Raw genomic sequence first — 20,222 nt, forward strand, 5'->3', positions numbered from 1 at the left:
CGCGCTTGTGACGATGCCGAAACACTTGCGTGTCCGCTTCGAGAGACGCTCCTTTGAAAGTGTGCCGTCGCGTATTTGAAATACTTCGACTCGCGCCGTCGCACGGACCGAGGGGAAAGTTCACCGAGGACGTCGCTAACCGAGTTTGCGCTCGACGACACGGGCCGCAATCTGTTTAAACGGGGAAGTCATTATGTTAATGGGGTCGCGCACGTGAACGGCAGCGCCAGCCGCGTGCACGTTCGCCGCCGAAGGGTCGACTTGCTCGCGGCACTTTGATGTAAGGAAAAGAAGGGGGAAAAAAAACCCAGCATATGTGTCCCGTCATATTTCATATAGTTGAGGCCTATTGTGTCTTTTTGTGATTGTGGTATGCAGCGGCACAATTGGCAAGCACCGAAACACGTAAACCTGTAACTGATGACCGTTTTTTCCGCACTATAAGTTGCACCGCATTATAAGGCGCACCATCAATGACGGGCCGATTTCAAAACTTTTTTCATATATAAGGCGCATAGAATAAACGCTACAGTAGAGGCTGGGGTCACGTTGTGTAGCCATTAGATGGGCTGCGCTAAAGGCGCAATGTTGATCCATGTATAAGGCGCACCTGATTATAAGGCGCGCTGTCAGCTTTTGAGAAAATTAAAGGCTCTTGGGTGCGCCTTATAGTGCGGAAAATACGGAACTAAGTAATTTTGTAACACTGCATTCCAAGAATAAAGCGGAGAGAAAACAAAATGGAAATTTGACCTGTAGCAACTTGAAATATAACAATTAAAAAAGGTCTTAATGTTACAAGAACAAAGAGGAAAAAAATGTGTAAAAAATTTCAAAGCCATCATTTATATATATACACACAGGGAGTCCTCGGGTTAAGACGGTCTCGACCTAAGACGTTTCGACTTTACAACGCCCGTCGCCGTCCGCCATTTTGTCCGGCTAACGCTTGTCCGTGTTTGTGCGCCGGGAGTATTTTCGCCTTTTTCGCCCTCCTTTCTCGACATTATCGCCCAAAATAAGAAAGCTGCGTCTTTTAGCAGTGCTTCTGCAGCCAAAAGAAAATCCATTACCATGGAAACGAAGCTCAAGATCGTAAAAAGATCAGAGAAAGGAGAGACACCAACACCACCAAGGCTTCAGTCGGTTGACCGTGGAGACAATTATTAAAAGACAAAGCCCGTATTTTAGCGCACGTGATGAAGGGTTCCGTTCCTCTGGCGGATACGATGATCACAAAACAAAGTTCTTTGAAACTTTTCGAGATGGAGAGGATTGAGGACCAGATTTCTTCGCAATAAGCTAAGCACCGCCTCCCCTTCTTCTTCTTCTCTATCCACCTCTCAGCAGTCATGCTAAGTACGTCAGCTTGTTTATTTTAATGTATTTGTTTTTCATGCAAAGTATTTTGATGTAAATTCTGACTTTTTAACGGTGGGATCCGACTTATGTCAAAATTCTGGTTAAGTCGCTCCTGTAGGAATGGCTCTCAGTCGTAGACCGAGGACTCGCTGCATCTTTTTCTATATTTGTTGTGTGTGGACTGCTAGTTTGTCAACGTGTATTTGTGTGTGCCGTTTTGATTTCTTTAACGGGCTTCTGGACACATTAAATAGATGACGTGATCATACGTCAGCATTTTTCTAGTTTCTGGAAGTTGTAAAGAATATTTTTGCCAAATTGTAAAAGCAGCAAAAATACTTTTTCACTTTCTTGTTTGATTCTTGTGGGGAAAGAACGATTCTTTTCATCATACTGTAATTTACTTCACTCCACTTTTCACTTCTTTTTTTGCACTATATTACATCCAAACATGGAATCGAAATGTAAAATCCATTGAAATAATAACTTAGTCCAAACTCGAGGTCCTGTAGACGTCCACCAAAGCCTTAGACAATTTTAAGCGGCGTACACACTTGCTGATTTTGACCTTCTGAACCGATTTCCGCCACTTAACAATATCTATTTTTTTTTATTAGTAGTAACAGGACGCGATTGGGGCGGCACGGTGGTTCATTTGGAAAGCGTTGACCTCACAGGTCTGAGGTCCCGGGTTCAATCCCGGCCCCGCCTGTGTGGAGTTTGCATGTTCTCCCCGTGCCCGCGTGGGGTTTTCTCCGGGCAGTCGGGTTTCCTCCCACATCCCAAAAACATGCAACATTAATTAGACACTCTAAATTGATCCGAGGTGTAGGCTCCAGCACTCCCCATGACCCTTGTGAGGATAAGTGGCTAAGAAAATGTATGGATGGACGACGCGATTTGCTGGATTTCCGTGTGCCGCCTTCAGTCAAATCAATACCTTAATTTCACTAACATTCAGGCTTTTTTTTCCACAAAGAAAAGAATGCAAGCGCAAAGCGAAAACGGGATCCGCACCGCAGTTTCACGAGGTTCTCCCTTGCCCCGCCCCTCCGCGGCGTCTCACGCTAATAGCTTTGGTCATTTTTTTTTTTTTTTTTTTTTGTGTAAACCCCGCCAACAAAAACACAAACAAACAGTGATGAAACCACAATAACGAGAAGGCAGCACAATAACGGCCACATCCTTGCCAGATCCTGCGCACGGCGAGGCTGACATTATCGGCCGGGACAGTGGCGTGTCCGACAGAATTACTTTCAGCGCAAGTGAATATTCATAATTGGCCCGGCGACGACGGGGTGAGGGGAGAAGGTAGCAGTTGGCGCTGAAGTCTGCAGACGGTCACAGGCCTTGACTGCTGAGTGAGTGTGAAATGCCAGAGCCAGACTGCTGGCCCGCGCCCCGAGGGGGGCCGAGGAAGCCCGACCGTCACGGGCGTCAAAAACAATGTGACAGGGCCTCGTCCCGAGCCGTCTCCCGGCCTGCGTGCCACGCGGCTCCACGCGAAGGCGCAAAGCTTTTGTGTGCCTGCGCCAAAAACACCTTCACCCGGATTTTCATGACAATTACGCATACACAGACTTGGATTCTAACCAGACAGGTTGAAGGAAATGTAGCTCGTACAGTGTTTTTCTACCTATACTCATAGTAAATATACTCGTTTTATGTTAGGTGTTGCAGCCCTGGTGAAGAAGCTATCGACGGCCTTGACGTTTTCAGACGGGCTTTTCACTTAATCAGACGCTGCGTGCGCTCGTCAAACACGACCAAAACCGAGTACAAATCAATGCGTCCGTTCCACATTTAAGATCAATTCTAGCCAAGCGTAGAAGTGCAAAGTAACTCGTGACGCCTGCTGGGGGCGCTGATCCCCCGTGCGAGATCTTAGCTCTGCTTCGACTTTCTGCAGCTAACGTTTGAAAATAAATGTGTAACGTGAATAGAATTACAGCTGCAGACAGATAAAGATCCCCCCCCCCCAAAAAAAAAAAAAAAAAAAAACAGGCCGTTACTTAGAATTGCATTCTGAGGGATGAAGAGAATAAAGTGATGTACTGTCACAGCAGATTAAAAAGCATGATAAAATAACAAGATATCCACGTATTACAAATAGTGCTATGGATTAACTAAGGATTGACTAAAAAAATAAAGTTCAGTCATCAGGACAAAAAAAATGTCACATGTAAAGTTGTAATATCGTGAAAAAAATTTTTTTTTGCAAGAGCAATGTCGTTATCCAAGAATTTTGTCATATTTTGATACTCAAATTGTAATTTTGCTATAAAAACGTAATTTACAAGAAAAAAATTAAAAAGAATGAACGTGATTACATGAAAATCATCCCCAAAACATGTTTTATTTTACAACAAATACTGTCACAATTTTACGTGAAAGGTTTGCCAATACAAAAAAACCCTGAGAATTTTATGACAATAAAGTCATATTTTTACAATGAAATATACAAATATTTATATAAAAAGTGAGTTGAAATATTACAAGAAGAAAAGTTATTATTTTACCAAGATATAATGCTGCATTAAAACTGAGAAAAAGCAATCAAAAAAATCATTATACTACTGGGGGGAGGGGGGGCGTAATGAGGGAAATAGACTCATAATATTATTGGAAAGAAATTCTCATTTTTGGAAGAAATTCAAATCTTCAAAGAATGAAGTCATAATATTTCAAATGAGATATGTAATATCATGAAAAAAATGTTTTGCAAGAGCAATGTCATTATCCAAGAGTTTAGTTATATTTTGATACTCACATCGTAATTTTACTAATTTACAAGAAAAAAATTAAAGAAGAATGACTGCAATTACGTGACAATAGTCCCCGTAATGTGTTTATTTTACAACAAATACCGTCACAATTTTTTGTGAAAGCTTTGCAAGTAGAAAAAAAACCCCTCATAATTTTATGAAAACACATTTATTACAATGTAGGAGCACGTATTAATATCAAAAGTAAGTTAAAGTATTACAAGAAGAAAAGTCATTATTTTACCAAGAAATAATGCTGCATTAAAACGGAAAAAAAGTAACCAAAATAAAAGCAAACATTATATTACTTATGTAATGAGTGAAATAGACTCATAATATTATTGGAAAGAAGTTCTCATTTTTGTAAAAAAAAAAAAAAAAAACATTATTTCAAATGAGATCCAAATCTTCACTTTACAGGAATAAAATCACTTGATAAACGTGAAATATCATGAAACATTAAAAGAATAATGTAGCATTATTCCAATGTTTTTTTTTTTCTTCCAAAAAAAAATCAATGTTGACCATGCAGTATCTTTCTGATATGAGATGACGTGAAAGTCGCGAGATGCCAACTCCAGGCCTGCAGCTCTATCTGCAGGGAGTCGTTGCTCACTGCACCCCGCGGCCCCGACGCGAGTGGACCGCAACAGCAAAGCAAGGAACGGGTTCTTGTTCCTCCGCAAGGTTGGTGGGATCACACTCATTTCGTGGCTCGAGCGCCTCCTGGTCGAGTTTGACGCGCCTGCGGTTCGGGTCGTCTCTGCATCTCGGCGGCGTCCGGCACTTTGCTGGCGATGATGATGATGATGATGATGATGATGAAGATGAACGCCAAGTGCACGTGACGTCATCGCGAGACTACAAGCGCCCACTGCTGCCGCAACGCATTTCTGCAACTTCCGCGAAGGCAAATTCAGGCATATGCATGATAACAATGCGGGAAATATATACATAAATACAAAACAACAACAACAACAAAAGCCTTACTGTGGCTCAGACGTGAGGTGAAGGTGCATTTTCATCCACTAGATGGCAATGTTACAAAACCTTTTCTTGTCGTTTTCCACAGGGAGGATGCATTTTTCTTCTTTATGATTTAAAATGCTCAAGGTTCCCATGTTCCGTGGCGTGAATTCGTCAAACTACCCCAAGAATCTAAATGCACAGGCCTATTTTTTTTACTGCCCCGGTGCAGCTGTCTCTTTTGGAGCTCTAAATCATCAAGAACGTGGCAACTAGATGCAAAAATAAAATAAATAATAATTTAAGAATGCAATTAATCCTTTTTTTTTTTATTGTAATGCGGAATACCTTTTCAGATGTTTACAACTTTGGTTTTCTGTTACTCTTGCGGTCTGACCCTGTGCTCACTGTTGAGCAACCTTTGGGTGCCATCTTGGTTTCAAGAAAGCCAAATGCAAACCGCATGAGGAAGAGGATTATTTCAACACCGAATGCAACTGATGATTGGACTGCCTTCCATTCATAAAGTTCATATTAGCCCTGTGGTGGGAAACCAGAATACTTGGAACATTGATAAACTTCTCCCACTTAATTCTAACACACTATGATTGCCAGGTCCCGTTTTTTACCGCACTGGATTGTAGCTCGCTATTTATTTGAGTTATCAGAGTTGGGTTTTTTTTTTTTTTTTTTCCCCAGCGAGGAAAAGTTTCAAGATAGTCGGAGGAGGAGCATCGTCCTCTCTTTGAATTGGAATGGAAGAAGTTTGCCGTTTTGGGACGTGCGCAAGTGGATATGAAAGCCAATGGAAGGATGGCATTAATATTGCAACTCCTATATTAGGAGACAGCAAGAGGGAGGAGGATTTGAGAGGACTTTAAATGTTTGGGAAATTATTCACAAGTGAATTTCTGTTGTGTTTTACATGTAGCGCATCGTATTTCAAATATAAATACCCCTCAAATAAGTCCAAACTCCATTTTTCTTTGTACTCACACACATAAAAATGTGTTGCATGCTGTGAAAATTGTTTTGGTGAAGGGTTGCGAAGGTACGGAAGTACGGAAGCGTATTGCTGTCACACACTCACACACACAAAAATCCTGTTTTTCGGGCTATTATTTTTTTCTGTTTTTCAGGTTAATATTTTTTCTGTTTAAAATTATCCCGAAAAACACAATTTTTGTCTGTGTGTGCGTGTGGCAGCAATATGCTATGTACTACGGAAAAAATAGTCAGAAAAACAAACACAAAAAAAATAGCCGGAAAAACAGGGAGAAAAAAATTAGTCCAAAAAACAGGGAGAAAAAAATGTCAGAAAAAAAGGGGGAAAAATATTAGTCCAAAAAACAGAAAAAATAGCCAAAAATACAGGGAGAAAAAAAATTTGTCCGAAAAAGAGAAAAAAAAATTGTGCGTGTGACAGCAATACGCTTCTGTACTACGGAAAAAAATGGTCCGAAAACCCCCCAAAAAATGGCCGAAAAACAGGGAGAAAACGTTTGTCCGAAAAACAGAAAAAAATAGTCCAAAAAAAAGAGAGGCAAATATTAGTCCTAAACACTGAAAAAAATGGCGAGAAAAACAGAAAAAAAATAACCCGAAAAACAGGATTTTGTGTTTGTTTGAGAACAATACCCTTCCGTACTACGGAAAACAAATAGTCCGAAAAAAAAAATAGCCCAAAAACAGGGAGAAAAATTAGTCAGAAAAACAGGGGGAAAAATATTAGTCCACAAAACTGAAAAAATAGCCCAAAACCAGGATTTTCTGTGTGTGTGCGTGTGACAGCAATACACTTCGGCACTACGAAAAAAAATACTCCACAAAACCAAATGGAAAAAAAATAGCCCGAAAAACAGGGAGAAGAAATTAGCCTGAAAAACGGGATTTTGTTGTGTGTGTGACAGCAATACACTTCGATACAAAAGTGACTCTTGCGCTTCTCTTTCATAAATGTGGGAATGTCTTTTTTTTTTTTTTTATGGGGAGACGGGGAGGAGGAAATGACAGCAGCGGTGAAAGGGTAAGCGCGCGCCCCTAGCGGCACTTGGCTGCGTGGCAGTCTGGAAGAGGAGGAGAGGAAGAAGGAAGAGAGGGAGGGAGGGAGGGAGGCGATCAAACAACATTCCTCCTCCTCGGTGGAAGTTTGCATGAGAGAAAAGCAACATGGCAGACGTGGTGCTCCAAACCGAGGGAGGAAGCGGCGGGATTGTGGTAAGAAGTCAAAGCGCGGTCGAGCTTGCAGAGTTTGGTCAGAGACGCTGGAAAGTTTGCAGCAATTTAAGCAAAGTTCCATCGGGGACTCCGCAGATCCAAAGAGAAGCTACGTTGCACGTCCTTGTCGCGATAGTCGTTGCAGCGCGCCTCCAAAATGTTTATCCACTGCACAGATCGGCGACGACTGGCCGGGTTACAGTTTGGAGCTCTTCAGCTATCCGGCGCACTACGCGGGGGATCTGCAATGTGTCGTCGTGCCGCACGGAGTCATCATGGACAGGTACAACCTTACTTTCAACCTCTTATCCACACCATAATTATCAACAACAAGACACAAAAGCTCGCAGAATCATAGCAGTGATGTAAAAATAGGTGGATGAAAACCCTGATTTTCTTTTAGGGCTTTGTAAATGCACATTATGAATATTGTAACGTAAACCGGAATTTTGGGGGATTTACACAACAAGCTCAAATTCGGATGTGTCACGCCTATAAACATTCCAAAATAGATATTGTAATGGAAAATACATATAACGTGATTCACTTCAATGTCCATACGAAAAAATAAATATGAGCGGAGAGCGCGTCATCCGTGCGCAAAGTTGCAGAAGTCCCATTCGAGTGGTCGCCATATTCCCTGCGTCGTCCGTTCATCAGGTCACACCGCGACATCCGCCGTTGAAAACACGCTGTGCCACAAACTACGGGACACGGAAGCTCTTTTCAAAGAAGAGAACATCTCACAATCGAAGTGAAGTGACCCTATCGTTTCTTTTCGAGCCATATTTAGATGATATGTGGATCACTTCTACCGAACAACAGACTTCCAGACAGTATTTATGAGCCAGCCCGGCCGAAGCCGTCCAACGCGGTCACCATCGAGTGAAGTGACTGGGGCAATATTACCCTATCGTTTCTTTTCGAGCCATATTTAGATGATATGCGGATCACTTCGAAGAACAGACTCCCAGACAGTATGTATGAGCCAGCCTGGTCGAAGCCGTCCACCGCGGACGAGGCGTCGCCGAAGCCGTCCGCTGCAGACACAATCGAGTGAACTGACCGGGGCAATATCACCCTATCACTTCGTTTCATTTCGAGCCATATTTAGATGATATGTAGATCACTTCTAACTAACACCAGACTCCCTGACGGTATGTATGTGCGGAACGCGGAGTGGGAGAACTTGCAATATAGCAGGGTGTTCAAATACTTATTTTCTTCACTGTAGTTTCACTTCTAGCAGTTTATTTGAATTTGTATTTGAATTTGTAATTTTTGGGGGGTAAAGGTGTGCACCTAAATAATAAACGATCATATTGTGTACATTTTGAAAACAGAATAGCATTTATTTATAGATCTACTAGATATATTTCATTAATAATACAATTTATAAAACTTGCACGTTAAAATTGGTGATCATCCTTTGATCATGCTCGCAGCTATTGGCTATTTCCCAGTTCTTTTTTTTTCATTCAGTCAAATCACATGTCTGAAAAAGATGAACAAACTTCAATTCACGCACGAGGTTAGAGAGCAACTACGCTCACATTTTGTTGTAAACAAATTGACGGACATTTTTTAAAAGATGGCCGCTGGGATAATTTTTGATGGTTTTCCACAATGTAATCTTTGTAATCAAAGAATTCCGCTGTCGGAGTAGCTCCCGTCAGATTGTGCAAGCGTACCTAGCGTTGCGTGTATGAAGTATTGCTGATGGTGGAAAATGGCAGGCGAATGGTTGTAAGACTTGAAAACATATTTTGTTTTGGGCGTGTTTCGACCCGTGACCGCGTAGCATCACGCGGAAGGCGGCAACCTTCCGCCCGCACGTCCGGCTCCACCGAGTCAAATCGATTTCACCGGTTTAAAAAAAAAAAAAAAAAAAAAAAAAGAAAGTATTTGAAATGGAAACTAAATACCCACGCTTCCTTTTAAAAAAAAATTGTGCCTCAAAAGATTGCACTTTTGCAGTATGTACCGTAATTTTGGCCTAAAAGCCGCGACTTTTTTCACATGCTATCAACCCTGCGGTTTATGCGGTGATGCGGCTAATTTTTTTCTCATTTTTTTCTAACGGCTGCAAAGGGGCACTCGAGCGGAAAAGGTAAGAATGAGATCGATGGGATATATGCGCCGAGGAAGTGACTTTTACCGGTCTGGCCCTGCTAGCGCTGCGCTAGCATGTTACTGCCGTGTCTCAGTGATTTTTACCAGTATGCTTTTTTTAACTGGCCCTGTTAGCACGGCGTTAGCGTTAGTGCCGCGGCGCTAGCGTTAAACTCTCTGTGTACCGTCTTTCTTGGTAAACATCTCGTGTTTCAATGTCGGTTTCAATGTGGCCACTCGCGGCTTTTACACGGCTGCGGCTTATCTATGTACCAAATGGTATTTGCTTTGCAAATGTACTGGGTGAGGCTTATATCCAGGTGCGCTCTGCAGGCCGGGAATTACGGTAATTAGGCTATTGGCTAAAATACTACACAGAACTTAGAAAGGGCCAGACATATTGTGGTAATTTTACTTTGCAATTGCTTGTAAACACGGTATAAATCCGACGACTTTCTGCCTCCCAGAACGGAACGTCTGGCTCGCGACATCATGGACGACTTGGGCGAGCACGATATCGTCGTGCTGTGCGTGCTCAAGGGGGGGTACCAGTTCTGCGCCGACCTCGTGGACAAGATCAAAGCGCTCAGCTGCAGCTCGGACCGCACCATCCCCATGCGAGTCCACTTCATCCGCCTCAAGAGCTACTTGGTGAGCTTCCGGGAAACGTACTTCATTCTGAGATCTTTTCCTAGTAGTTGCTAGTTTGACGCCAATCACGTAGATGTACAGCATTTCATAGCAGCGTGGAATAGACTGTTTTAGACCATGTGACCTCATCCGGGGCACGCGGCCATGTTGGATGGGTTCACTCTACTGACGCGCCGTTCACTCTGTCGCTTTTGCATACAGACCGGAGTTGCACAACTGTTCGTATGACGCATGATGGCTAAAAAGACTTTGGAAAGTTGTCGGGGCTCATTAAATGTTGTTTGAAGAATCCGTTACGACAGGAAGTGCGCTTTGATCGACGATATCGACCCATATGCCTTGGAGAAACACAAATGGATCGCACAAACGTGGGCGTCTGTAACCTATCCAGACGTCGTCAACTATCTCCTCTTCTCGACAAGCGCTTATAGCATAGACCGACTAAAGAATGACAAAGGTCTGGAGGTTATCCAAAATGGCGCCCGTTCTCTAAACCGGATGTTGTGTGACGTCGGGAGAAAACTATCTATACTGTTGCAACACCGGCTTTATACTAGCTACGTAATTACTCTTGTTAAATGTCTAAACGATTTCCTCTTCTCACTTTTCCTCAGAATGATCAATCCACAGAAGACCTTCACATACTCGGAGCGGAGGATTTATCATTTTTAGCCGGAAAGGTAACACGTTCATTTGTATTCTTCCCGAAGTGAGAATTTCTTTGTCCTTACTTTGAAAGTGCGATCAGCTTGTGTGCGCTTCCTGCTCTTATTTAGAACGTGCGGTTTACACTTTACATTTACATTTTTCCGCTTTTCCTCCGATCCCGCTTTTTAGCCGCATTAATCACCAAACGTGATTTACTTGGGATCGTATCTTAAATTCTTCCCCATCGCCGAGAGCGTTTGGCACTTTGCGTGACCCCCGACTTTGCGGACGTGGGCCCTTTTCTGTTCCCAGTGCGGTGAGGAATTTGCACATGAAATACCTCAAAATAGCAACAGTGACGTGAGAAATACAGGAGGGAGTGAAAAGTAAATCCCCATTTTACAAAACTTTTTTTCGTGATAAACTGAAATATTTTTGTAATTTTTTTTTTTGGTGTGTGCGTATGTTCCGTCATGTACGGGAAATCTATTCTACCAGACCAAAGACTTTGGAAGAACTTGAAGTTGTGTCTTCCGTCTCACATGATTTCCCTGTGAAATCAACCATCCATCCATCCATTTTCTTTGCCGCTTATCCTCACAAGGGTCGCGGGGCACGCTGGAGGCTATCCCATCTGTCATTGGGCAGAAGGGGGGGGGGTACACCCTGAACTGGTTGCTTTTGAAATTAGTGACCGGTAAATGTAGTTCCCAGGCGGCTTGAGAAAGTGGTGGCGAATGCTGGCGTCCATATTGAATTTGAAATAAAACTACACTTTCTTCTTATGAGAAATAAATTACAAGTACTTGAAAATAGGGAGTTATTATTTCGATCACCCTGTGGAATCGAATTTAGGCTAAAGTAAGTATGACTACCTGCACAAGCATATTCTGTATTGACAACTTATCGCCTCTAGAGGGCAGAATTTCCTCCCATCTGTAACCTGTCACTCCCCCGGTGAAGAATTGTTCATTGCTTCTGTTAACGCTAAAGAAAAGTCAACATGTTAGCCTCTTTTTTTTTTTTTTCTCCATCCGCCCAATTTATTAGTCGCTTATCCTCACGAGGGCCGCGGAAGAGTGCTGGAGCCTATCCCGGCCCATCTCATGAGTTCAACTAAAAATTAAAAAAAAGTCATCTCCTTTACGTTTAAAAAAAAAAGAAAAAAAATCAGAATTTTTAAAAGATATTTTGCCTTTTTGTTTTTTAAATGAAACCAATATGCTGTAGTGTCGTGCGAAACCTCAGCCACCGCAGTGCTATCAAAAATGGCAAAAATTATTCACTCCCTGCGATCGGCTTGTAACCAGCTCAGGGTGTACCCCGCCTCCTGCCCGTTCACAGCTGGGATAGGCTGCAGCAAGCCCCGTGCTCCTTGTGAGGATAAGCGGCTAAGAAAATGAATGGATGGATGAATGGATATTCACTCGCCCACCTTAACTCGCATCCGCGCTTAAGTGACATCATATTATCGTTGATCCGTTGGGTCTAAAATGACCTCGATCCAACTTTTGCTAATACAACGACTTCAACGCCTTCAATTGATTTGTACTGCTTATAAATAGGAGAACAAAAGAAACATTAATGGTGGAAAAAGTTTCATAAATTATCATTCACACACCTGGACAATTTCGAGTTTTAAAGGGTGCTGGCAAAACCGATGCAAGTTCCGCATTGCCAGGATTCAAACCTGAACCGCAGAACTGCGAAGCATGCATTCTAACCACAAGAGCATCGTGCAGCTTGGTACACATTATAAGTATTGGACGCCTCCGCAAATTCTTAGATTTTCGTGTTGTTCCCAAACATTACTCTTGAAAATCCTCCAGCTAATGTCAATATTATAAAACGCAGTGGATGAAGTAACAAAAAACTCTGCAAGTACTGGTTCTCCACGGAGATATGGAAGACTCGTTGGTAGTTGTAGAAAACACTTGTTGCTGGTGAGGATGGCTCAACCGGTTCTTCGGTTTAAGGAAATTTTTTCACACGCTGCCAGAAAACCATTCACAGTTTATTTTCCCTTAAAGGGGAAATCCAGTGCTTTGCATGAACAGTGGATCCAATCGGTCACGTCATATCTACTCTATTTTGACAACATGATGTTAAATCCTCTCTCATTTAATAGTCTTTTGAGAAGATTTTTATCGACAATTACGACTTTTCAGGGGCGCCGCCATTTTAGCGAGTCACATGACCTACGTCCGCGGATGTGACGTGTACCGTGTCACGACAAAGGCTCGATTACATGGGACACCATTTATGCCCAGCGCCGATTTCTTTTATTCATCCACATCCGATGAAGAGAAAGCAGTATCGGTTGATCGGGAAGATTGAGGAATACTTCCGTACAGATTTGAACCTGCGCCTGTAGTTAATGTTGAATATTCGGATGGTTATCCGGGCGGAATGACGCGGAGTCTTGACTACTCGGAGGCCTAAGTGCGGAAACAAAGGCCCCCGGGAGCTCCGGTCCGGCAGTTGCGGATGGTTCTTCGGACAGGAGTCCGACGAGCGAGCTCTGCCGGTGGGGCGCGAGCCGAGCTTCCAGGCGGCGAAGGCCGTTAGCCCCGGACGCCGAAGCTAGGTTAAGGCCTCCGCCGCCACCGAAGGGGGGCCATGAGCTCCGGCGGCGGCCCGCGAGCCGATCTTCGACGTCCGGGGAGGCCTTTAGCCTCGCTTCGGCATCCCGGGGCTTACGAAGCAGGGGCCACGAACGGAGTTTCCAGGCGGCGGAGTCCGTTAGCCCCGGACGCCGAAGCTAGGCTAAAGGCCTCCGACACCACAGAAGCCCGGCTAAAGGCCTCCGCCGCCTGGAACCTCGGCTCGCTCGTCAGACTCCGCGTCATTCCCGTCCCAAGAACCATCCGAATATTCAACATTAATTACAGCCACAGTTTCAAATCTGTATGGAAGTAGAAAGAAGTTGCTATTTCTTCATCAGATGAGGATAAATCCGAGAAATCGGCGCTGGGCATAAATGGTGTCGCGTGTAATCGAGCGTTTGGAACGGCACGGTACGCGTCACATACGCCCGCGTCGATCATGTGACTCGTGAAAATGGCAGCGCCCCTGAAAATGTCTTATTGTCGATAAAAATCTTCTCAAAACACGATTAAATGAGAGCGGATTTAACATCACGTTGTCAAAATAGGGTACATATTACGTGACCGATTGGATCCACTGTTCATGCAAAGCACTGGATTTCCCCTTTAATAAATCAAATCTGTAGGGAATAAAAACTGCATTGATGTGACTTGTCTTCGATTTGTGAAGAATTGAGAATTTGACAATCCTCCTTCATGCCGCCGTGTGTATCGACCTCCCCTTCCTCTTTGATCTTAAATCTGTAAAGAAATCACGTTATTCTCGTAAAAATCTTGAAAAAAAAAAAGCTTGAAGTACTTCGGAGGTGTTGAGAATGCACTCAAAAGAGCGTCGCTGTTCATTTTTGTCTGCATGATTACACAAAGAGGGAGAAAAAGGAAGGGGTGGAGCAATGTCAAGGAAATATTATTTGCGGGGCGGCTCAGTTCAAAATGTTGAGTAATGTTTTAATTTTAGCCCTAAAACGAGGCGTGGACGAGTCCTCATTTGCGTGAGTCATGTCAAGTCGGCCTCAAAACATTATTTCTATCATGAGACGTGTCAGAACAAAACTCGCAGCTGCACTGATTACTTCTCTGCTTTGTTTTTTGTTTTTTTTTGTTTTTTCTTCTTCTCTGTTCACGTGCGTGCGTGCAGACTGACCGACGACAACAAAAGCGTATTCCTCGGTCGTATACGTCAGCTGATCCGAACAACCTGCACGGGCAGAAGGGCGAGGCCTCGCATGCCCGGAACGTGAATCGGGTGATAAGCTGGCGGGCTTTGAGTCACGCGCCGGGGCCGGCCTCGCTCCTCGCTCGCTCCGCGTGTTTGTATTTCGAGTGCGCTTGTGAAATCCGCCGAGCTCCCTTTTTGTGACGCCGACTCTTACGTGTCAAAACGCGAGCGCGTTGCGCTGGAAGAAGTGAGACAAACCTTGTGGGAAGAGGCGTGACGTAAGGCGGAATTTCAAAATGTCCCCCTTTCCGACATATTCCGACGCGCAGAACCGTCCGGCCCGCGAGAAATCCCGGACAGTGTTCGGGTGAACGCTTTGTTTATGAAAAAAAAAAAAAAAAAAGCAAAAGCAAGTAAAATTAACACAATTGGCAAACGCTGGCCTCACAGTTCTGAGGTCCCGGGTTCCATCCCGGACCCGCCTGTGTGGAGTTTGCATGTTCTCCCCGTGCCGGCGTGGGTTTCCCCTGGGTACTCCGGTTTCCTCCCACATCCCAAAAACATGCGACATTAAATGGACACTCTAAATTGCCTCAAGGTGTGATTGTGAGTGCGACTGTTTGCCTCCATGTGACCTGCGATTGGCTGGCAACCAGTTCAGTGTGTACCCTGCTTCCTGCCCGTTGACAGCTGAGATAGGCTCCACCGCTCCCCGTGACCCTTGTGAGGATAAGCGGCAAAGTAAATGGATGGATGGATAGATGAATTGCTGAGTGCAAGTGTCATTTGTTTACAGTCTGGACGCAAAAGGGTCAAAATCTCCTGCTCTGGAGTCTCGCAGAGTCTCTAAACGTCTCAAATAATGCCATAAAACACGGGTGTCAAACTTAAGGCCCGGGGGCCATATCTGGCCCGCCACATGGTTTTATGTGGCCCGCAAAGGCAAATCTAGTTTGTCAACTTCCATGGCTCTTGTGAAAATCTGGACCAAAATTTCTAATTGTCATATTCCATAGATGATAACGTTGTGATATTACAAGCATTTTTGAATCACCACACAAGGAAAATAGTTGTAAAACTCATTACCCTTGTTTTCTGATTCCAAAAATAGTTCATAAATTGATGTCAATATGATGAGGCGAGCGACACGGTGGGATCAGCTGGTAAAAGCATTGGCCTCACAGTTCTAAGGTCGCAGGTTCGATCCTGGCCCCGTGAGGTTGCATGTTTCCCCCGGGCATTCCGGTTTGTTGCGACTTTCGGTTTGTCCCAAGTACTTGCGTGATTCGTTTGGCGCCGTTTTTCTGACGACTGGCCTTCCTGATTCTCGAAATGTGACTTTGGGATGGGAATCAAACCCACACAGGAGGCTCCAGCTCATCTGCGACTCTAACGAGGACGAGCGCTTCGAAATCAAAAAAGAAAAACCGCACAGATGGATTTGATTTGGTTTGTACACAAGCAAGCAGATTGCTGATGAACTCACTTCGTTATTCACGTTTTCCGTCAGTGTTTGCATGATTGAATCGCTGACTTGGCAGCTTTCAAAAGTGTTTCCAACTAATTGTTTTCTTTCCCTCCGCCGTCTCCCCCTCGCTGACCTGCCCTCACAAGAACGTACTGATTGTGGAGGTGAGTCAGTCGTGTTTTTCACCCCCCACGTCCTGACCAAAAAAAAAAAAAATGGTATTCCGGGTCAAGGAGAGCCGGCTGAAGTTTCCCTTTTGAAATGTTTTGAGCCGCAACACGCGTTGGGGAAAGCACACTGCTCGCTGTTGATCATTTTTCAACATGTGATCACGTGTTCATTCATTTCCACGGAAATCGTGATACGTGAAGAACAAATATTAAATATTGTATGCTGTTGAGTGGTGCGATTTAAACGAGGATGACCACCACTTTACCCCACTGACCAGTCTTGGCATTTATTTTGATTAATTAATGATTACTCCGCCTTTAATGTATTAATATTCACACCCTAATTAAATTACTATGCCAGTGGTGTCAAACTCAAGGCCGGGGGGCCAGATCCGGCCCGCCACATCCTTTTATTTTGCCCGCAGGAGCAAATCATTTGCGTTCACTTTGGGTTTTTTTTTTTGCTAAAATACCAAAATTGAAATTTTTTTGTTCAACGCCATTTAATAATGTTGAGTTATTGCAAGCTTTTCTCATTATCAATCCCTTCTTTAAAATAATGGACCTTTCCGACCTGTCAATCACACGTACAATAATAGCCAATCAGATAGCCGCATTGTCTTAACCCCTGTCTTGATACGCCCCGCCGCTGTGTTGTCCCACAAGCAAATCTGGTTGACAGTAGCGTGCGCTTGGAAAAGTTAATCTTAATATGCGATAGAGAATTGACTTCAAACATGTTATGTTCAGTTGCCATTTTGAATGCTTATTGGACAAGGCTAAGGGGGCGGAGCTTAAGGTCGCCATCGGAAAGGTCCATTGAATGAGAGTTCAATAAACACTTTGACTGGCTTCTGATTTCAAAAGTAGTTTTCCATCAGTGTGTCGCGTATATGTAATAACATGAGGTAATCCGTCAAACCAGCCCTCCAGGGGAAGGCACGACCACAAAGGGACCGGCGAGAAAAATGAGTTTGACACCTTTTTAACGCGTGGTCTGTACACAGTACATCACCGATCGGTGTATTTCGATGATGTCAGGCTAGCACTGATGGTGGACTCGCATCAGCTAGCCGACACGCATCAAAGATGTGCAGTGGCTCCGTTTGAAAGAAGCCCGATTCGAATCTGAACATTTTCCAATGCCGCGTATTTTTGTTTCAATTTGCACTGCTAGGAATAACTTTTTTAGCGCGAAACATGACAAAAAAATCTTACCAGCCTATGAGTGTACAATTTCGGCGGTAGTTGTTTGTCATGAAATTTGTCGCTTTCACTTCAGCGTTTCGTAGGTGTATATTTTTGTTCATTCAAGGGAAGCGTGATTTGTTTTTTGTTTTTTTTCCGAGGCTTCTCCTAAACTCTTACGCAAGAGCAGCCCCGTCGCCCAACTCTCGACTTGTTACAGTGCGCAATTAATCAGCTCTCTCCGTCTGGAAATTCCACCTCGGTAATCTCGTCTTTTCCTGTCTTGGCCGCGCCACCCAGGGCATTATTGGCACGGGCGAGACCCTGAAGGCGCTCCTGAAGCACGTCCAGGCCTTCCAGCCCAAAATGATCAAAGTCGCCGGGTGAGTTATGCGACTACGTGCAACGCTAAGCGAAAGCAGCCCCCCGGTCGTCCCGCGTTGTGAATCACTCAATATCCGCCTTGCGGTCTAGACAGGAGACGGAGCCGACAAGTGACACAGGTGGTACCTTTTGGAAATGAATCCAGTCTGGCGTCAATCTTTTCTCATGATATCCTTTCTTCCAGATTGCTGGTGAAGAGGGTGCCTCGGAACACCGCCAGCCTCCCCGACTGTACGCACTTTTTGACATGATAACGAGTCAGCGGCTCATTCGTATTTTGAAAACGCTTTTATTCACCAGCGGATGAATCGTGACAATATCCCCGTGTGCTCTCCTCTCATTTCAGACGTCGGCTTTGAGATACCCGATCGCTTCGTGGTCGGATATGCTTTGGACTACAATGAGTATTTTCGGGACCTCAATGTAAGCGATTTTAATATCGGCGCCCGAGCGAAGGCGCTATTTATTTTTGAATCAATATTTTGGGGGCTTCGACACACCCAAAAAAGTCACCAATTTTTGCCAATGCGGCTTATGTGTACGCATTTTAGGGGTGAGGAATGATCCACTCATTTCACACCCCCTGGAAAGTCAAATTTGCCCCTGATGAGCTCGAGCGCGGGAACGCGCTTAAAATTGAACATGAAGTCAGAAATGTTGGGTTGTATTTGCTAGTTTGGGCGAACATCAATTTTAACAACATCCTGACAGATGAGCTCCAGTTGATGCCACATTGCTAAGCTTTTATAGCTCCATACGTCCATTTCCCAATCCGCTTATGCGTTCATAAATACTGTAACGATGATGTTTTTCAAGAAAAAAAAAATGAAACTGCCCCTTGTCACCAGTTTTACCAATCTACCGTATTTTCCGCACGATAAGCCGCATCCCATTATAAGGCGCACCTCCAACGAATGGCCTATTTTTAAACTTTTTTCATATATAAGGCGCACTGAATTATAAGGCGCGCCGTTGGATTTTGAGAAAATGAAAGGCTTTTAGGTGCGCCATATAGTGTTGAAAATACGGAACATTGAACACATGACATCCACATACACGTTAAAAATACCGTAATGCCCGGCCTACAGAGCGCATCTGGTTAAAAAAAGCCTCACTCAGTACATTTGTAAAGGAAACGCTAACGTTAACGCTAGCGCCGCCACGCTAATGCTAGCGCCGCACTAACACTAGCGCCACACTAACACTAGCGCCATCCTAACAGGGCCGGTTAAAAAAAAAATACATACCGGTAAAAATTACTGAGACACGGCAGTAACACGCTAGCGCAGCGCTAACAGGGCCAAACTGGTAAAAGTCACTTCCTCGGCACATATATTCCACCGGTCTCACTCTTACCTTTTCCGCTCGAGTGCCCCCTTGCGGCCGTTAGAAAAAATGCACAAATTAGTCGCATCACCACATAAACCGCACGGTTGAATGCGTGTGAAAAAAGTCGCGGTTTATAGGCCGGAAATTATGATATATATATATATATATATTATATATTGAACTCCCCTATATTTTCTTTTGTAACATTTTTTTTTTTTTTTTTTTTACCACGTGTTTTTCTTTCAGCATATTTGTGTGATCAGCGACAATGGCAAGATGAAATACAAGATATGAGGGAAGGAAGTCACGGTCAGTCAGATGTCATCTCAAACTTTTAGCTCGTCACAGCTGCTACAGAGAAGATTTTTTTTTCTGCGACGTTACTGTTCAACATTCGCGCTGTAGAAACGACCAGCCCAAAACACTGCCGTTCAACTCCAAGTGGAACTGGATGTATAAACCACTTTCTAATAGGAAATCATGAAAATAACTAGAGTTGTTTTTCAACTTTACAGTCACTACGTGAGTAATTAACATTAACTGTAATACATGTGTAATAACAATGAATATAGTACTCTTAATGTTAGTGAAAGACATCTGCACCCGTAGAAAGATGTTGACCACCGTTTAAAGTTCGTACAACAAAACACTATGGAGGAGGGGACCAGGAATGCAGTGGAAGGGACTCGTATTACAACTAACCCGAACGTCATAGTAAGGATAATAAAGGAAATTAACCTCCCGAAATGTGAAATTCAACCACGTTTTTTTTTTTTTTTTTTTTTTTTTTTTTTTGCAGGAAATGTAACATTTGATCACAAAATGCACACTGACTTGTCTTTTTATTACTCTACCTGGGATGAAAGCTATTCGACACACTTTTACATCAATTTTTTTTTTAGTATTTGTGTTTCTCATGAATGAATGTTAAAACATTTTTTGTTCTTGTAAGTGGTATAACCAGACGACTTTTGAGTGTTGCCCGTGAATTTTCTATGAATTAAAATGTGGACAATCTTAAGTTTATACCTTCCTTGGCTTGATTTATAACAACGGGTCGTGACTATCCATCCATCCATCCATCCATCCATCCATTTTCTTAGCCGCTTATCCTCACGAGGGTCGCGGGGAGTGCCGGAGCCTATCCCAGCTATCAACGGGCAGGAGGGGGGCGTACACCCTGAACTGCCCGCCACC

General features: G+C 43.7%; 1 protein-coding gene across 3 annotated transcripts; it reads left to right on the top strand.

Moving 5' to 3' along the window:
• Positions 1 to 7,162: 7,162 nt before the first annotated feature.
• On the top strand, positions 7,163 to 19,814 carry prtfdc1b (phosphoribosyl transferase domain containing 1b). Of its 3 annotated transcripts, XR_009797818.1 has the most exons (10): positions 7,163 to 7,310; positions 7,487 to 7,593; positions 9,890 to 10,073; positions 10,688 to 10,753; positions 16,101 to 16,118; positions 17,613 to 17,695; positions 17,787 to 17,815; positions 17,881 to 17,927; positions 18,043 to 18,119; positions 19,272 to 19,296. XR_009797818.1 is itself a non-coding variant. In XM_061839846.1 (9 exons), the coding sequence occupies exons 1-9, from the start codon at positions 7,263 to 7,265 to the stop codon at positions 19,317 to 19,319; spliced, it is 678 nt and encodes a 225-aa protein (XP_061695830.1). In that variant the 5' UTR covers positions 7,163 to 7,262; the 3' UTR covers positions 19,320 to 19,814. The 3 variants fall into 3 exon arrangements, 2 of the variants coding, with proteins under 2 accessions (XP_061695830.1, XP_061695831.1); XM_061839846.1 differs by lacking the exon at positions 17,787 to 17,815 and having other exon boundaries at positions 19,272 to 19,814; XM_061839847.1 differs by lacking the exons at positions 16,101 to 16,118; positions 17,787 to 17,815 and having other exon boundaries at positions 19,272 to 19,814.
• Positions 19,815 to 20,222: the final 408 nt, after the last annotated feature.

Source organism: Syngnathoides biaculeatus, chromosome 13, assembly GCF_019802595.1.
Source record: "Syngnathoides biaculeatus isolate LvHL_M chromosome 13, ASM1980259v1, whole genome shotgun sequence".
In the NCBI taxonomy this organism is placed as follows: Eukaryota; Metazoa; Chordata; class Actinopteri; order Syngnathiformes; family Syngnathidae; genus Syngnathoides; species Syngnathoides biaculeatus.